The following is a 19,336-nucleotide window of genomic DNA, read 5'->3' on the forward strand; positions in this document are numbered from 1 at the left end:
GGAGGAACATGGATCTAAAACCAAAGTAGCTGAATATAAAGTCATGACCATTCATTCTTAGACCTGATTATTTGGAACATTCTTGGTGGTTGCCTCACAGTGTCCAGATATTTAGACAGGCCTTTAACCACTACACCAAATTGATTGACATCTCAGCAGGACCCAGTGCCTTCCATAGCTGCTCTGGAACAAATGCCATAATGCTTGACTTTATGTCCACGAAAGAGGAATTATACCCTTTATTGTAAAATGTAATAAGTAACATTTATTTGGTTTTGGTATCCATAAATAACGTCAGCCAACAAATATGTATAAGTAGAAAGGAAGGTGCTTGAACTGCTAATTTTTATACAGTTTTAAACTGAATTGCTATAGTTTATACAGTTTTATTTGTGGGTGTTTCCTTCCTTCCTTCCTTCCTTCCTTCCTTCCTTCCTTCCTTCCTTCCTTCCTTCCTTCCTTCCTTCCTTCCTTCCTTCCTTCCTTCCTTCCTTCCTTTCCTCTGCTGAGGTGCGATCCGAAGGATGTTTTGCGGAACGGAATCATACGCGCGTCTCTGCTTGGATTGGGAGGAGAATGAAATGTCCCTTTGCTTCACGCTCTTGGGCCTCGGGCACCTTTTTCCTACCCCGGACGAGGATTCTGCAAGCTTCCACTCACTCTTCACAAATCGTCTCTGGGCCGGAGCTTCGCCGCTCCAAGTTTGCTGCCAACCACTTTTGCGTGTTACTGGCCGGTCCGGCTGGGAGGCTGAATAGCGCCTTGCATCGAATCCCCGAGAAGAAGCGCTTCCGAGGCACAAAAGCAGCAGGAGGCGCTGCTTGGCGCTTCTGAGGCGATCCACCCCCCCCCCCGTCCCCCAGTCCTCCGCGCCTTGTCCCGCAGAGCGGACGCAGAACAACTCCGTGGGACGGGAGCAGCTTAGCAGCTTCGTCTTCGGAGCTTCGCCGGTTTTTTTTTTTTTTTAACTCGGGCCAATTTGAGAGACTTCGCGGTCTTCAGCTCGGACGACCCAGAGCAAACGATGGCGCTTTCCAAGGAAGCACGGTAGCAAAGGAGGAACATTTAAGTCTGCGGGCACGACGGAAGACCTTCCCTGAGAGACACCCCCCCCCCCGCCCCGTCCGTCGCCCCGACAGCTCAGCTTAAAAGGTGAGGCATGTAAGAAGCAGGAGAGGCAGGTGCCTTATTTCGGGGATGCGATTTGTCGAGGACTTTTTCGGGCGGGGAGAGAGGTTGGGGGCGCCGAGGACTTCACGGTGGGGAGGTGGCGATTTAGTTCGCCCCGTTAAGAGTTCGTAAAGTCGTCGGGTGTAAAATAATATATAGATAATCTAAGAGATCTATACTTCAAAAACGAAGGATGTCTGGCCAGACCGATACGCAGGCACGTTAGAGAACTTAAAACTGTTCAGGTGATTGTGGGATGCCCCGGGTGTGTCTGAATGATGGCAGAGGGGGTTGATTGGGCTATACACGCGAAATCTCTGTTGGGTGAAAGTGCGGAGGGAAGGCTTCAGAAAAGGCTCTGGACAATTAACACCCCCCTCTTCGTGTTTTCTGAGACTGATTTGCTGCGTGTTGCAGGGATTGATGGGGAGTCACACATACCTACATACACCTGTGCCATTGTTGTGTAAAATTGCGATCTTCCAAGGATGGAAATGGATTTGTTGTCTTTTGGCGTGATGTTTTTGGAGTTGGAGATGGACCAGGAAAGGATACCTTTGTAAGTCCAAAATGCCCATATGATTCTAGGGCTTGTCAAATTTTTCAACTTTCAATTTCCAAACGTTAGGGGTGCTGAAAAGTTGCGACATGCCTTGAGGATTGTAAAGATATTTTTGTTACTTTAATATTATTTCGATGTGCTTGGTAAGCAACTACATGAATATCATAACTTGTTAGCATCTTGTTTGTTTCATTTGATTCATCATGAAGTAGGTTTTGCCCATCAAAGCTGGTCTCCCAATAATGTGATTAGTCTTTCAGTTATTCTAAGGTTAACTTGCCCACATTTTTACCAATTTATCTTTGGTTTCTCAATTTTCACTATCTTCTTATGAGACTTTTCTTAATATAACTTTATTTTGAGAGAGAGAAAAAATGAGGCACTCTAGTACCTTTCCTTTTATGCCCCACTTCAGAAGTTAATGTGGTTTTTTTTTCAATTCAGTAAAACATTTATTTTCTAGAAAAGTTGGGTCGGCACCCTTTGTTTCATTAATAATTTGTAATTTGATTAGTTTAATACAGAGTTTTTTTTCCATCATTCAACCATGAAATTTAAACTAAACAATGTCCACCAATCTGTTTTTTAATTAAGTTACCACTATCACTACTTTGAATATGTGAAGTGACTCTAAAGGACCTTGCAGCAAATGAAATCTGTTGTTGTTAGTTGTGAAGTCATTTCCGACCCATCGCGACCTGATGGACTACGTTCCTCCAGGCCTTCCTGTTCTTCCTGTCCTCTACCAACTTCTGGAGTCCATTTAAGCCTACTGCTTCGGTGACTCCATCCAACCACCTCATACTCTGTCGTCCCATTCTTCTTTTGCCCTCAATCTTTCCTAGCATTAGGCTCTTGTCCAGTGAGTCTGTACAGTGTTTTTTTTTTTTTTTAACTGAGTGATGGTACACTGTCTTGTTTACAAAGCTGCCCTTTTTGTGATCCGTATGGACAACAAAAATAGCAAGCATAGACTGACTGACAGAATGTCTTGTTTTACAAATTAAGGGTTAGCTGTTTGTAATTTGATTCTCCCCAACAAGAACTTGGCAGGCTCACTGGTCTTCAAACACTTGACCACTATCAATAAACCAGTTAATTAGATTTGATGGTTTGACATTCCATAGCACTTTCCCATCCTGCCGTAAAAGAGAATCTTTTGTAGGACTCGGATTTGCACAGTTACAAAAGCCTCTGGTGTTGTTTACTTGTCTCAGACATGATTAAGTCCTATAGTATTCGCTGTATTATAGCTGTTAATGGCTTCTATTCCTCAATCTTCAGGTACAAGGAGTATTAGCAGACGTGCATTGTAACAACAGAATGTTTAGAGAAATTTCTTGGGTGACTGAAATAAGCCAATAATTTACGAGTGAGCTCAAATTAGTTGGGTGGGAGAAATAGTGGAGATACAAAAGAAAAATGACTAAAAGTTCAGTTCACAATGTAATGTTTTATTGCAGCTCTGATAACTATAGCTAATAACACAAACAGAATAAATAAACAACAGTTCACAAGCATTGTATTCAAAATGGGTATAATAGAATGTTCTCTGATTCACCTTTCTCACTGATGCATGAACAAAAAGAGAGGGTGTATCTTGTTTTCTTAAATTGTGATATGTGGATAACATCAGTAATGAACTTCTAGAAATAATTTCTTGGCTATTTTTGTGAGGAGGAAGATCAGTGATCCCATCTATCGGGACACCAGAGTAACAGCAGAGTTACTTTTTGCTCTAGCAAGTAAATGAGATGATAATGAGGCCTTCCTGAGCATAGAGAAATTCACAGAATTTCTGTGAAAGAAATAAAATAATAAAATAAAAGTAATCCTTTTATGCCCCCGATATGGTAATTCCTACTAATGATAAGCAGCATGGTTTTCATATTTCATTGATTATACATTTCATTCACCTGAATGAAGTCTTTCAACTTTTGTTGGAGTTCAAAATATTCAACAAATTAAACTTGCATGGTGGACTTTGAAACCAATGAAACTATAATAATAAAGTTTAGGATAACAGACTTATCCATTAATTTAAGGTATGAGATTTTATTAGTGGTTGAATAGTTTGATATGACTCTATCATGTAATGGAATTTTTAAGAGAAACACTCAAAAACATATTGATTATTTTATCTGATCCTGATTGTCATCTTTATTCCTTTTTTCTGAAACCCTTCAAGAAGTATTACTATGCTCTGTGATAGTGTTAACAGGATTAGGGTTAATAGGGTTATTAGGTTAATTTTTTTAATGATTGCACTTTTTTGTCATACTTTTAATTTTTATAATACTTGTTAGACAAAAAAATAAAATTTAAATATTTTAAATTGTATCAATTGTCTTTAGATATATTACATTGCCTCTAGTGAGATATCCTTCAAGCACACATGATTTCTTAGTTTTCTAACTTACTTTCCTTCTGTGTTTGAATTGTAGGGCTGTTGGTTTTATTTGTTTTGTATCAGTCATTTTACCATCATTTACTTATTCCTTTGTGTTCTATATTTTTAGCTTATAAAAGAATCAAGGTCATTGAGTGGTTAACAAATATACGAAATAGATAAAATACAATTTCACTCCTTTTCTTTTTCAATTTCAAAACGACCAAAATTACTTATTTCCTCAATATTGGTTAAGCTGGATACAAGACTAAGGTAGCTCTTGGAGAGTAAATGTTTAGCAGTTGAGAAGCTTGTACAGATCTGTAAAAGTGGAAGTTTTCTAACCAGCTAAGCCACTGTTTTGTACTTCAAAAGAATGTGCCCATTGATTGAGCTCCATATGTGATGCAAGGCTGAAAGTGAAAACTGGCTTCAGACTTCATTTTTCTCTGTAAACATTCCTGAATACCCAGTAACACTATTCAAAATGAGAGCATACATAATTAACAATGTGTGTTCTTCATGATGTGCATGCAGTATAGGATGTAAGGAAATGGACTTAGCACAACAGTAAAGTGAGTAACTAGCATGCTGCTGAATAGTTTATTTACATTTTTTTAGGGCCATGTTAAGAATGGCAGTCAACTGTAATGGAGAACCTTGATAATTGAATAATGAATATATTACAGGGCATATTTATGCACTGTGTGAATTTAAAAATATGTACACTTTTTGACATGTATTCCAGCTTGCTCTTAAAAAATTTGATTCAATAATATTTCACTTTGCATTTTTTTACATGCTAAATATTAACATTATTTGATAAACACACATACAATGATTGGAATTTTAGTGCTTTTGTTTCAACGTTATAGATAAGAAAAAGAAAATTACAACCCTTTGTGCAGTGGAAAGGCAGTAAGCCAAGAAGATAAATGTTCATTACATTTTCAACTTCAATTTCTATGCTGTTGAAGGAAAAATAACTACTTTATACTGATCAATGTTAGAAATCACTTTAAACTGCTTAATCTGAAAAAAGATTGTTATAAAATTATTTTATGGAGAGATGAGCATTTAATGTGCTAGCCATATGACATTTTTTTAGCTAAGCCAAAAAATATAGCTTGATTTTTAAAATAAGATGTATTAATTGGTTTCAAAATGCAGTGGAACAGTTTCAAGAAAAATGAAATAAATCTTCTCCAGAAACCTATAAAGCTTGACACTAATTGGAAATGAACTGTTCCATCTTGAAATTATTCAAATAGGGAATTAGACCAAAGTCAGTATGGTTATACCAAGAGAGTCAAAGTTTAATGCAAGCATCAGATATTCTATATAGAAAACAATGCCAGTAAACGATTAGCTCAGGACAGTAGTGGGTTCCGGATCCCATTGCTACCGGTATGATGCAACGGGGCTCAGCGTCCCCCACATGCACGTATGCAGCATGCGCACACACATGCACATGCATCCTTACCTCCGCAATGCCTCCATAATGCCTCTGCGATGCCTCTGCGATGCTCCAGCTGCTCGGCGGAGCATTGCCAGGCACCGTATGCTACATGCGCATATGCGGAAGTGCCGAAGAGCTCAAATACAGGTAAGGAGCTCGGACGGGCAGGCGGGCCCTCCGGAGCACCATACCGGAATGGTACCCAGTGCTCCCGGTAGCTACCGGTACGCCCGTACCGGGGCATACTGGCTGCAACCCACCACTGTCCCAGGAGCATATTCAAAGTAAAAGCAGAGATTCAAATTGTAAGTAAGCAAACCAGTCAAAGTTTGAAGCATTACGACATGAGGTCAAACAGATCTTGTTTTTAACAGCTTTTTCTTTTATGTAATAAAAAGACTTAGCTCATCTTTATTAATTGATAATGATGCTCAAGTCTCATTGGTTATAGTTAAATATAATTACTGTATCTAGATAATATGATTTTAAAGAAACCTGGTGCTTCTGCACAATACTGTTATTTTAGTCTTCAATGTAAGGTGGAAATCATTTACATGGGCTTGGAGATACAAACTGGATTATAGAATAGGAAGACCAGAAGGATTACTACGGTCTTCCAGACTACCTTTTAGGGCCTAATTCCTTAAATGAAAGGAATAATCTCCTTACTCAGATGATGCAGAGAAATTGAGTTGTTACTACCTTAATGAAAGCACACCACTCTAAATGTCTATTGAGCATGCCAGTGTCTTTTCTTCCAAACCTTCCCAGACACAATAAAAGGTATTTATTACTTGTATACTAGAAGTTAACCCCGAGTCTCTTCATTTGAAATTTTATCTTAACTGTTTTTATGAATGAGTACATTTATAAGGAATGTAACTCTTCATTGAACTCAAGTAAATGTTTTTTTTTCCATTTTGCACAAAGTGAATATACTGAATGACCTATGCTATTTCTAAAGGGAAGATCCCAAAATTCTTTTTACTGTGATTTATAGTTCCTATAATTAAAATACTGACAGTACCAAGTGATGGTTAAGCCAAGAGGAGTTTTAAAGGTAAATCCACTCCTGAATTTAACTTGAATTATAACATATTTTGATAAACATATCATACACCATGTTGGCACAGTATTTAGAACCTAGTATTGCAGGCTAACTCTATCCACAGTCTGGAGGTCAATGCTGACTGGCTCAAGGTTGACTCAGCTTTCCATCTTCTGAGGTTGGTAAAATGAGGATGCAGATTGTTGGGGGCAATATGCTGACTCTGGAAACTGCCCAGAAAGTGTGGTAAAGCACTAGGGCAGTGTTGGTGAACTTTTTCAGCACGACTGTTGAAATGGGAGTGTGCATGCATGTGTGACTGCCAAAAAACAGAAGAGCAGCTTTCTGGCACACATGTGTGTGCCGAGAAGCTGGTCTTCCAGTTTCCGGCCTGGACATACGCAATGGTCACCTGGTCTTCCAGTTTCTGGCATGCATGCATACACGAAGACCAGTTGGCTGGCATGTATTCTTGCACAGAAAACTTGAAGCTCAGCTTCCCGATGAGTGCATGCGCGCTGGGGAACTGCTCTTCTGGTTTCTAATGCTCCCCATGTGCGAAAACCAGCTGGACAGTGTACATGTGTGTGCCAGAACCCAGAAGATCAACGGGCAACAACTGATGTCCCTGGAAAGATGGCTCTGTGTGCCACTTTGGGCACATGTGTCAAAAGTTTGCCATCATAGCACTAGGGGGCTGTATATAAGTCTATGTATTATTGCTATTTCTATTTGCATACTACAACAGAAGTAGTGGACTGAGTTCATCAGAGCAAATAATACTTAATAACGTCCTACATATTACCAACCTGGTTTTAATATATCAATTGTCAAGGTTAAAATTCCAACCTTTTAGCTGTTATGAAAGATTTTGAATATTTTGGACAGAACCAGCAATAATATTAGGCAAGGTCTTATTCAGCAAATTCTGGAAAATTATAAGTGCTCTTCCTATATCTCAATATTGCCTTCAGACATGTGGAAGCAAGTAAAGAAAAGACTTTCAAATAGCTTTTAGAATATGGCATTTGTTTTTTTAAAATATATATTTTATATATTATATATATATATATATATACACACACACACACACACACACATACATACAGGGCGGGGCATAACCTTTTCCTAGGGGGTCACAGCAACACTTGTAATAACAACACAAATAATTCATACACCATTCGAAAGCCCATCAAAAACTGAGTTTATTGACATGATTTAATAGTCAGTATGACCACCATTAGCCCTTCGAACAGCATTCAAACAAGGTGGATAAGAACACAACAAATCTTCAAACAGTTCCGTTCGATTTTCAGGGCGGGGCATAACCTTTTCCTAGGGGGTCACAGCAAGATCGACAGCAGTTTACAACTTCCACGACACCTCATTTTAAAGCCCATAAAAAACTGAATTGAATGAGCTATTAAATGTTAAATTTGTTTCGGTTGAAACTTTGAGAATGAATTTGGAAACTGTGTTGAAAAATCTGGAAAATCGAACGGAACTGTTTGAAGATTTGTTGTGTTCTTATCCACCTCGTTTGAATGCTGTTCGAAGGGCTAATGGTGGTCATACTGACTATTAAATCGTGTCAATAAACTCAGTTTTTGATGGGCTTTCGAATGGTGTATGAATTATTTGTGTTGTTATTACAAGTGTTGCTGTGACCCCCTAGGAAAAGGTTATGCCCCGCCCTGTATGTATATATATATATATATATATATATATATATATATATATATATATATATATATATATATATATATATATATATATATATATATATATATATATATATATATATATATATATATATATATATATATTCACTGTAATGAATCCTAATGACATTCTACCTAACCAGTACAGGCTCTGGACAGTTCATCTTGTTATTTCCCCAAAGTATGCATCTTTGTTTTGCTTGCAACAACAAAATATCATGGAATGCTTCTGCATGTAACTATACATATTCTAAATTTAACATATTAGAAGTATTTTATATACATGTCATGAACATGCAATGGAGGACATACTATACATCCTTAAGAAGTTTTGTCTTTCCCTTCTTAAAATCCACATCTTTACACAAAGAGATGCAAACACATTGCAATATTCTCACAAGAATATATATATATATATATATATATGTATACACATACACACACACACACACACACACACACACACACACACACACACACACACACAGAGTCAGCTGCAAACACATCTCGATCTATTGGTATAACTAAATAAAGATTACCCTTTTTGTTTTGACTTTTTTCAACAACATCCTGTAAGGCAGATCACAGGATGAAGGCAATTCAGTCTGCTTACTCATTTTTATTGTCATTTGGTCTTCTAACATGATGGGGTTTACATATGTTGAATTCTTTCATTCAGCAGTGAGGCAACTGGTGATTGTGAACCACACTGAAGAATTCAGTGATCTTTAGGGACAACTGCTCTGTAGGAAACCTTTAGATACATATCACACTGATATTAAATTATGCTGTGATATTAATGCTTTGCAAATAATCCTGACAGCAGAACATTGATATAAAAAGACTATTATATAATTAAAAATAAGTAACTCATGCCTCTAAATTTTGATGTAACAGACAGTAGGAAAACTATTTACTACTTAATCAGTTTAACAGCTCTGCAACTCTGGAAAGCTGGTAATTTAAAGAAAAGCATCTTTTCCATTTTAAATCTTATGTAACAATAATGGTAACAATGCTATTCATGTGACAGCTAGACAAAGAAACCATTATATACATGTTGAACTGCAGTTTTAGTCTGCTTAAATTCAAGGAGAACTTGGCAGAATTAAGGTTAGAAAATATCTGGGATTATTCACTTTTCCTTGAAAACAGCTGTAACTTTCAACTAGAATCTGTTTGGCTTTATTTCTTTTACAGTTCTTTTGTACTAATTGCTTTGTTTTGCAAATATAAAAGTAGAGCATTTTTTATTTTAGAATGAAGGAACATTCTAAAATTGATAACACGGGTGGCCATTCCCCTCTTCCCCAAAGCTACTCTTCCAATCCCAGTTAATTATAGATAAGAAGCTGTCATTTCTTTCATTTCTCTTTGTATTTCATACTACAAAATGACCTCACCCTATATCCACCAAACCACATTTTAATTTTTTTTCATTCTAATTGTCCATTTAAGAGACCATCTATGGCCATTAAAAATGATATCAGTTGCCAATGAAACCAGGTAATTGTATGTCAGCTTTAATTAAATTACCAGTTTTAATTAATTACTAAAGTTACCTATTCTAAGATCATTCCATAAGTAGAGCCAATAAATTATATTTAAATGTTGTGATTCTCATTTAAATGTTTTAATTTGATACCACCTTCATTGGCTGAATATTTTAAACTAGATAACAGTGATTTTTTTCAATCGGGAAACAAAGGTGCTTTTTCTGGAGGCAACTTGTTTTTCTTTGAAGACATTTCTGCAATTAGTCTGCAATTTTTTTCTCTGGAAATCTATTCCTACTCCCACACAATTCAAAAGGTGTTCATTCCAAATTGTATGGCCAAAAGTCTATAGATATTTTTAGTCATCCAGGTCATGTTTGTCCCAAAGGTGCTTTTTATGGAAGCAACTAATTTGTCTCATGTTATCCTGCTCCTCTGGATGTTGATTGTTGGAAAAGATATGTTCTGGTCTTTTTGTTTCTTTTGTAACTTTTTATTGTCTCTTTTGAATGATGTGTAAATGTGGTTTATGTCCATGTGTCTATTAATGGCTGATTTATCTGAATGCCAAGCTTCTAGCATCTCATAGTCTGTTCACTGTGTTAACCGTTTGTCTGACTTAATTTTTAATTACAATTGTCATAAAATATAATAATAAATGTCAAGTGCCGGGGAAATCAGGAGATTCAGGCAGTTCAAATGTGTATAAAGATTTATTGCAGCTTAAACTCTCTAAAAGAATTTGACCAACTAACCATCAAAGGAATGGAGCGGGAGATAATATAGACATTCAGGGTGGGCTAACTTAGATCTCTTGCAGGCGTGTAGGGACTTGTGACTTGTGACACATTTGTCCACTCCTTCCGACTCAGCCTAGTCATCTCCTACAATAAATAAAATATCATAACATGCAATTATGCAATAATTCAATTGTATTATTTCAATCTAGAAATAATATACCATCGAAATAACAAACTATTTTGTACTAATAGCATACCTAAAACAATAACTAGTAGTTACAGATCTGCAATAATTCAATAGCATCCATAGGATTTTTTTTGTAAAACATAACTTTCTGATTATGTTTAGCACTAAACAAGGAAGAAGCTGAAGAAACAATTAACACATCTATGCCTAATCTAGAATTGGAATTTGTCTATACAGTAATATATTCTTTCTTCCAACTATATCAAGCCTTCTAGGAAAAGTGACAACACAGCTGAGTAGGTTAAGTTAATAAAGGCTAGACAGACTGTTACTATTTGTAGATAGCAATTTTTACAAGAAGAACCTTTATTTAAATATAAAAATAATCCTTTGGGATTTTCAGCCATACCAGACATGGTGGGTGGGAAAGTGAGTAATAGACCATACGCTGTTCAAAAATACTTTCTAAATTATGCCTGGAAGGCTTGCATGAGCTCTCAGTGAAGTATATCTTAAATTGCAGTGCATTATTTTAGCAGAATTTAATTACTGTATCTTTGTCCAAAAAAGTTGCAATTTCTATATTAAATAATCAATATTAATACATGGAGTTTTTGGTGAGCCCTGAGTTTGGTGATTGGCTTTGCAGGTGTTTTATTACCTAACTAGATAACATCTTGATGTTATCTAGTTGGGTAATGAAACATTTGCAAGGAAACAACCAAGCTTAGAAGCATGAAGGACTCTACAGATCAATCCCAAGTTATATATGTATATTATCTTCTATTGCAATATTAATATATTTTAAAATAAGAAAAATCAAAATTTAGGATTTTCTAATGTAGCACAGAGTAACTGAAGAATTGTAATTCATATAATCATGACAGTTATTTTCTAATTTTAATAATGCTGCTTTTATAATACATCAATAAAATATAGGATATTTCTCTCTCTCTCTCTCTCTCTCTCTCTCTCTCTCTCTCTCTCTCTCTCTCTCTCTCTCTCACACACACACACACACACACACACACACACACTCACTTAGGGCAAAGAATCATGGCAAGATTATCATCATGAATCAGAATCCCTGATCAAGCATCCTGTATTTTAGGATACTGATGATAGGTTCACAAATATCCATAGTTAAATCTACCTAGCCCACCAAAGCAGGAAGACAAGGTATGTTACTGATCGCAACTGTTAGGAAAGTACATTTAGTGCAGTGGTTCCCAACCTTTTTTGGCCATGCCCACCTAAGCATCTCTAAAATCCTGATCCCTCCCATGACATATAATTCTTACTTTACTCAAAAAGAAAAGAAAGAAAAGGAATTTGATTATTGCAGTACTTAGGGAGCATATATTTGACAAAGAAAGTAAGGAATTATGTTATTAAAAGCTTTACAAGGAGGCTTTATTGTCTGTTATTTCAGTTTCAGACCTGAAGAATAATTCTCCAGTAATGGTAATAAATATGCAAGCACTAGGTACAGGCCTAGGGATTAGTGAGCTTGATCTTTTACCTTCTTTTGGTTAAATTCAAAGTATCTAGCAAAGGGCTGTGGCTGTATAAATTCATATGTAGCAGCTCAGTTTCATTTGCTCGTCATTAATCAAGTGCTTAAGGACATATGCATATACAGGCAGTCCTCGACTTACGACCACAATTGAGCCAAAAAGTTTCCTTGCTAAGCAAGACAGTTGTTAAATGAATCATGCTCTATTTCACAGCCTTTTTGTTAAGTGAATCAATGAAGTTGTTAAGCAAATCTGGCTTCCTCCTTTGACTTTGCTTGCTAGAAGCACTCTAGGAAGGTTGCAAATGGCAAGCCCAGGACTCTGGAATGCTGCAAGCCTTGCAAATACATGCTGGTTGCTAAGCACCCAAAGTTTGATCACATGACTCTGGGGAAACTGCAGCAGCCATTAAATGTGAAAACTGGTCATAAGTCACTTTTTTAATGCTGTTGTAACTTTGAATAGTGATTAAACGAATGGTGGCAAGTTGAGGACGGCCTACATTTTAAAATGGTACATTTGGATTAAAATGAATCAGAATTGATTTTACAATTCAGTACGATAAGACTAATGTTCTGTCTAGGTAGTTAATTATGACCTGTGGTTAAAATCTGAAATTGAAATATTTGGTGCCATTGGTTGAAAAGGTGTAATATATAAATACACAAGCTTGAATTGTTTTCATCTCAAGCTGATTTCTATTACATCAAAAAGAATATTTATATCAGCCCTAAACTCTTGTCAGAGAAATCCTGTTCAAGTTGTGAGGAAAGTTGTTTAATTCAATGCAACTGGAAAATATAATATACCGGTAAGTATTTTCTTCCTGCATATGCCCATATACATTATATCTGGAGAGGCTTGTTTGTGTTACAAGGAGAGAAAAATAAAATCTCTCTGGGCAGCAATGAATGCAGTCTTTGCTCTTAAATATATTCACATCTAAATTGTTTGGATATATTCTATAGTAAGCATACATAAGATACTTTTCCAATGTGGAATAATAACTAAAAAACTATTGATAGTTCAGTCCTTGTTTAAAGGACTTGCTTATTAATAAGCTGCACTGATATAGCCACTACTGATTTCTCTATGAGAAAATGCTTTATTTGTATGGTTAGGGATAGCTTACTTTGTGAAAATGAAAAAAAAAAATAAAAGCCTTATTTTCTGTTGTATTTTTCTAACATAATTTACTATGATTTTTTCCCTTTGAAAAGAGGTTTTCATAATTTGGTTTCATTAATTTTCATGTTTCTTTTAATTTATAAAAATAATTTAAAAATTTAAATTTATTTATTTATTTATTACATTTATGTATTTATTTAAAAATAATGAAATAGGTTAGTTGATTTATATCAGCAAAATTCTGATATCCAATTCTGAAGATAAAGAATTAATTGCATTAATAAAAGAGATGCTTTGTTAGTTAATTTTTTTAAAAATATATATAAGGAGATTTTTTTGGTACAAGGAAATGAATTGTTCCTGTTGAAAACATATTTGCTTGAGAGATTTCCCTCCACATATTATTTTCTATTCCCTTTGCCTTTTTTTATTTTTTAAATCACATCTTTTTCATTCTTTCAATACTGTTGCAAAAATGTAAGTTCATACAGTTTTGCCTTGTGAATTTAATCCCTCTGAAGAACATATTAGAAGGCAAAATCTAGTATCGGAAGAGTTTGGTCTATAATCTCACTGTTTAGCCTAGTTTTATATTTTGAAAAAGTTTTACTGCTGCTTTAATCCATGCCACATGCAGATGACCTGAGCAAAACCCAACTGTAAGACAGAAGCCTTGTTGTATCTGCATTGAACAGTTGCTCAAAATTTGATGCACCAGCTGTGGTTTGACCAGTTTGGAAGTTAAGGGAAACTTGATCTTTTAATCTTTATTTCAGCAGACAGACTACAACTGTTTCCAAAATGTACCTGTCAGTTAAACTTAGTACAAAATTTGAACGGAGGGCTTTATTTACATATGAATATTTTTAAAAAGATAGGAAAAGTTAATAAAGAAGACACAGGTTTTCCCCCTCCATCATTTTATTTCTGCTCTTCTTTATAGGTTTGCATACAATAAAAAACAAGAAAGTTAAAAATTATTATGATTTGGGTGAAATGCTGTCATATTTTTTCCATTGATTTCTCTGTATTCTGCTTTATGTGACTGAGCTAAAAGGACTTAGTTAAAACAAAGATTATTGATTTTGGCTTCTGAAAATAAAAGATTAGGATAATCAGTAACAAAAAAATACCAAATAACCAGTGTACACAAGTATTTTCTAACAGACTAATTTTAAAAACTATTAGAAGATAAGAGACAAACTATCAATTCCAGTTGGATATACAGTATACTTATGTATCATCTCCTTATTTTGTGGCGCAGAGTAATACACACACCAATAAATTATTGTAAATTACTTCATAACTCATGTTGCATCTGAACTGTAGAACATTCTCTCTTAATTTTTACTATGGAGAATACATGTTTAATAAAGTGTCTCATTAAGTTAATATTTCACTAAAAATGTTGTTTATTTAATGCAGTATCTCAGTAGTTAATTAGGTCATACTAGAAACAATATTTTTTGTAAAATATATGAAAACTCAACATATTTATCAATATTTATCAATATCAGTACTATCTACTTTCTAAAGGAAAATATAGTCATATTTAATGTATTCAAATATTTTGAAAGGATCACTGTTTGAAAACTGAAATTCCTTTTTGCTTATGTTAATAAAAATATACTCACATTATTGCTCACAGCAAGGAATTTCCTATCAAAAGATTAATGGAGAAGATGCCAGTCTGAGATCATTCAGTGTAAAGTGGACAGTACTTCCAAAACATTCTTCTTTTCTTGTTTCTCAATGCAAGGAAGTGCCTCCTCAGTTCAAACATAGTATTTATGAAGATTTTGGTTTTTTGAAAAAACGTTTATTATCTAATCCACCAGTTTCTTTTATATTTTTCCTATTATAATTAATGCTAGCACAGATTTAACCACAGCAATAGTTTTAAATTACAACAGCACATAACAACAAGACTTAAGATTGGTTCTCACAGTTGCATCCACAACAGTGTATCCAGATTTTAACAGATTAACAGAGTTGGAAGGGACCGTGCATGTCATCTAGTCCAACCCCCTGCAAGAGCTTGGCAACTGGCAAATGGTTGCAGAGGCCCATGGTTGCATGATTGCTATTTGTGATTTTACTGCCAGCTTCTAACAAACAAAAGTAATGAAGATTCTGGCAGGAAGTCACAAATGGTGCTCATGTAACATTGCACTGAAGAACTATGCATGGTTTGCGTAACCACTGCCACAACTATTTTTGTAAGTTGGTGCAGTCATGTGATACCCTGATTTTTGACTCTGTTGCTTAGTGATGATATTGCCACTCCTAATTATCATTGTTAAATAAGGAATAGCTGCATTTCTTGATTGCGCTGAAATGTTGTCATTACATAATTTAATATTGAGTTATTCTATCACTCAATGGTAATCCGAGTATGGCCTGAATAGTACTTATTGGGTGTCTTTATTTTATATATCACCAGCATTTTAAATTGTCTTCTTTAGAGGATACATTCTCAGAGTTGCAGGATTGAAATCTATAAAATATTTGATGCATTTATCAAATAGTCTTTATTCTCTTAACACATTCTCTTTAACATTTTAAAATGTGTGCCTTAGCATTGGAAATAGTAAGAGTTAAATATACCTTCTACATTTATTGCTAATATGACCACTTTAGCAATGCTAATCAGCTGTACTGATTTTCTGTTTTGATTTTTCTTAATAATTAGGCAAAAGATCTAGGATGCAATCATGTTTTACACTAGGGGGTTCATGCAAATAGCTCAAAACTTTTTTACATTGATTTTCTGTTATTGTTAAATATATTCAGAAGGAAAACTATTGACATTTTTAAAAAAGGAAATAGAATTACCTTCTTAATAAGTGAAATACTGCTGAAATCAAAATACTGAAATCAAAACGCACAAACGGGTACACTTTTAAAATTTATTTTTGATGTAACTGACTTACTATTGAAAAATTATATGCTTGTAAAATGTTGATGTTGATCAGGGGATCTAGACATGCTTAACGCTAAGAGCTGGTGTGCTTAACTGTGGCCCCTTCCCTTGTTACCTTTGTCCTATACCATTATGTTTTTTTTAATCAGATGGCTTTTAATATTGAATGTGAATCCTTTTCTGCAAACAGGAATGAGTCCTTTTGCTCTTCAGATTGATTAATCAAGGTTTACATTCTGTGGCATTAAAAGAATTATGCTAAGAGCATCTGGTTGTTCATGCTATTATATTTAGTATGGCTTTCAATCACTGCCCCTTTCCAATATAATTTCAAACCATAGTTTGTGATTATACATGAATTTACACAGTTAATAAGATAATATTTTGTGAGAAACTGAAAAATCAGGCAATCAGTAATATCAGCACAATTTACATCTGAATTCATATATTACAGTTATCTTTGCTGCCCCCAATCTTTTGGGCATCAGGGACTGGCTCCGTGAAGAAAGGCTTTTCCGCGAATCAGAGTGGACATGGTTTTGCATGCTGCGTGCATCCTGCGGATGGCGTTTCACTTGTTTGCACAGACCAGTTGCTGGCATGAAGGGGAGCAGTGCCGCTCCATGTTGGGGACTCCTGCTTTAAAACATTAATACACACGAGGGTACAAATAAATTTACAAAATTTTAGTAATGAGAAATTGAAAACAGAAGCAAACAACCATAATATGCCTGATGAACATTGTAGACGCTGGAATATATTGACTTATCTACTACACTCAAAATTGTTGTCTTAATAGATTTTTGATTTAGCACTCTCTTTATTCCCTTCCAAATTTATTGTCTTTCTTGTACTCTCCTCCTTCCCCCTTAGCTTACCTTAGGGCTGGGTTATTTATCTATTATTATATTTAAATAATAAATCTAAAGCCAACAGATGTGGGATGAACTGACTACTACTTCCCAAAATATCTGGAACTTAGCTGGAGGGTGAAATTTTGATTAGGAAAAGCAGATTAAAGACTGAACAGTTGTCATAGTTCGTTACTGTAAATAAACAAAGTTATAGTTCAACTTGAAACTTCTTGGACATTTCGTAAAGTACAGACAGGCAATAATTTCTGAACTCTTGCATGTCACTAAAACAGATGTCATTGCCAAACCAACCTACAGTTCAGTGGTGGGTTTCAAATTTTTTTAGAATCTCTTCTGTAGGTGTGGCCTGCTTTGTGGGAGCGGCTTGCCAGCCATGTGACCGGGTGGGAGGGGCTTGTCAGCCATGTGACTGGGTGGGCATGGCCAACTTGTAAAATGTGGTGAAACTCACTTAACAACGCTCTTGCTTAGCAAACAAAATGTTGGCTCAGAAACTCTGGCATTTGAAGCACACAAGTCTTAAAGCTGTCAAGTTACAAGACCCTTGAACCCCTAACCCTTTAGAACAGGGGTAGTCAACCTTTTTATACCTACCGCCCACTTTTGTATCTCTGTTAGCAGTAAAATTTTCTAACTGCCCACTGGTTCCACAATAATGGTGATTTATAAAGCAGGGAAGTAACTTTACTCTATAAAATTTATAATGCAGAGTTACAGAAAACCTCTACCATCCACTATGAAAGCTGGAATGCCCACTAGTGGGCAGTAGGGACCAGGTTGTCCACCACTGCTTTAGAAAAAAACCTTAGGGGTGTTCAAACTTAGCTTTAAGACTTGTGGACTTCAACTCCCAGAATTCCTCCTCTCGCTCTTCATCTTGATGATGGGCGGACTGGCGGGGGGAGGGAGCTGGAACCGGTTCTAAACGGCATGGTAGATTTGTGGAACCTCTTCTATAGAAGAGGTTAGAACTGGCAGGAACCCATCCCTGCTACAATTTAAGCAGAAGCATGAGGTTGAAATTTAAAGCATTTGAGCATGGGAAGCTGTGTTACACCATTTACAATGACTTGGTTTCTATTATTTCCTTAAGATGTTGTATGTTTTCTCATTCTGTTGCAAAGCAGGACTGTTTATCCCAAAGTATATTATACTTTATAATAGCTTGCAAAGTACCTGGCCATTAATATCAGCAATCCTTTTCTTTTCTCTTTTTACAGGCATTTTGTTGAAAAGATGGTTCTTTATTTGGACACCTTTGTTCATTTCACACTAATGCTTTTTAACCATTGGATTGTGTCAACTATATGTCTAAATCTTGAGGATCCAAATGTGTGTAGCCACTGGGAGAGGTAACATTACTTTTAATCAATAGTTCTGAAATTCTACTAGCATGGTTATTTTAATTACTGGCTATGTAAAATATGCATTTACAGTTAAACAGAAAGACATGGGTAACATTATGAAATGACTATATTAAAACAAATATATAAAATATAAAACCAAGCCACAAGTGTGTACCTGTATTTTTATGAATGGCATAAAACTACTAAAATAAGATATGGGTATAAAATAAAAATAGCAGCAATGAATGATGCCCCTTATCTATGAAGTGCACAGACTCTATTTAACAAGATTAAGTGCCCCAGGACGATTGCACAGATTGACTATAAACAATGGCACGACAAATAGCAACAATGGTACTTTGGAATATCTGCAAGAACTATCATTTTCCTGTAAACAGGGGTACGCTTCAAATTTTTTAGCAATGGGTTCTGTTCTCAGTTGCTGGGTGGGCATGGCCATGGTGGGCATGGCCTAGTTGGCCTCCTGGGCACATTTCCAGCCTCATGAACTTCTGGTAGGCCCATTTTTTGCACTCCCCGAGCATCCACACGTTCCCTACGCTTACCTGCATACAAAATGGGCTGCGTTGGGACTTTTGGGAGGGACAGGGTGGGATGGGCAGGCCAAACCAGGAGTGAGATTTGGGGTTTTTCTGAAATGAACAGAATCTTAGCTAGCGGTTCTCCCGAACCCCTATGAACCCCCAGCAGCCCATCCCTGCCTATAAGCAAGAATTGCTGGACCACAAAGTCGATAAAGTAATAGAATATGAAG

General features: G+C 35.8%; 1 protein-coding gene and 1 long non-coding RNA gene across 4 annotated transcripts in view; one reads left to right on the top strand and one right to left on the bottom strand.

Moving 5' to 3' along the window:
- Nucleotides 1-957: 957 nt before the first annotated feature.
- MEGF10 (multiple EGF like domains 10) overlaps nt 958-19,336 on the top strand; it is a 97,295-nt gene continuing 78,916 nt past the window's right edge. For both annotated transcript variants that reach the window (XM_087715876.1, XM_087715875.1), the window contains exons 1-2: nt 958-1,152; nt 18,436-18,567. In XM_087715876.1, the coding sequence (XP_087572002.1) occupies nt 18,452-18,567 (116 nt within the window). In that variant the 5' untranslated portion in view covers nt 958-1,152; nt 18,436-18,451. The remainder of the gene's footprint in view (nt 1,153-18,435; nt 18,568-19,336) is intronic.
- LOC148045391 (uncharacterized) overlaps nt 14,368-19,336 on the bottom strand; it is a 212,405-nt gene continuing 207,436 nt past the window's right edge. Inside the window, exon 3 of one of the 2 annotated variants that reach the window (XR_015696695.1) lies at nt 14,368-16,979. This is a non-coding gene — a long non-coding RNA (uncharacterized LOC148045391). The remainder of the gene's footprint in view (nt 16,980-19,336) is intronic. The other variant, XR_015696696.1, reaches the window with a different exon arrangement.

Source organism: Thamnophis sirtalis, unplaced genomic scaffold (genome assembly GCF_051295495.1).
Source record: "Thamnophis sirtalis isolate CommonGarterSnake01/CBP01778 unplaced genomic scaffold, rThaSir2_p1.2 scaffold_5, whole genome shotgun sequence".
NCBI lineage: Eukaryota > Metazoa > Chordata > Lepidosauria > Squamata > Natricidae > Thamnophis > Thamnophis sirtalis.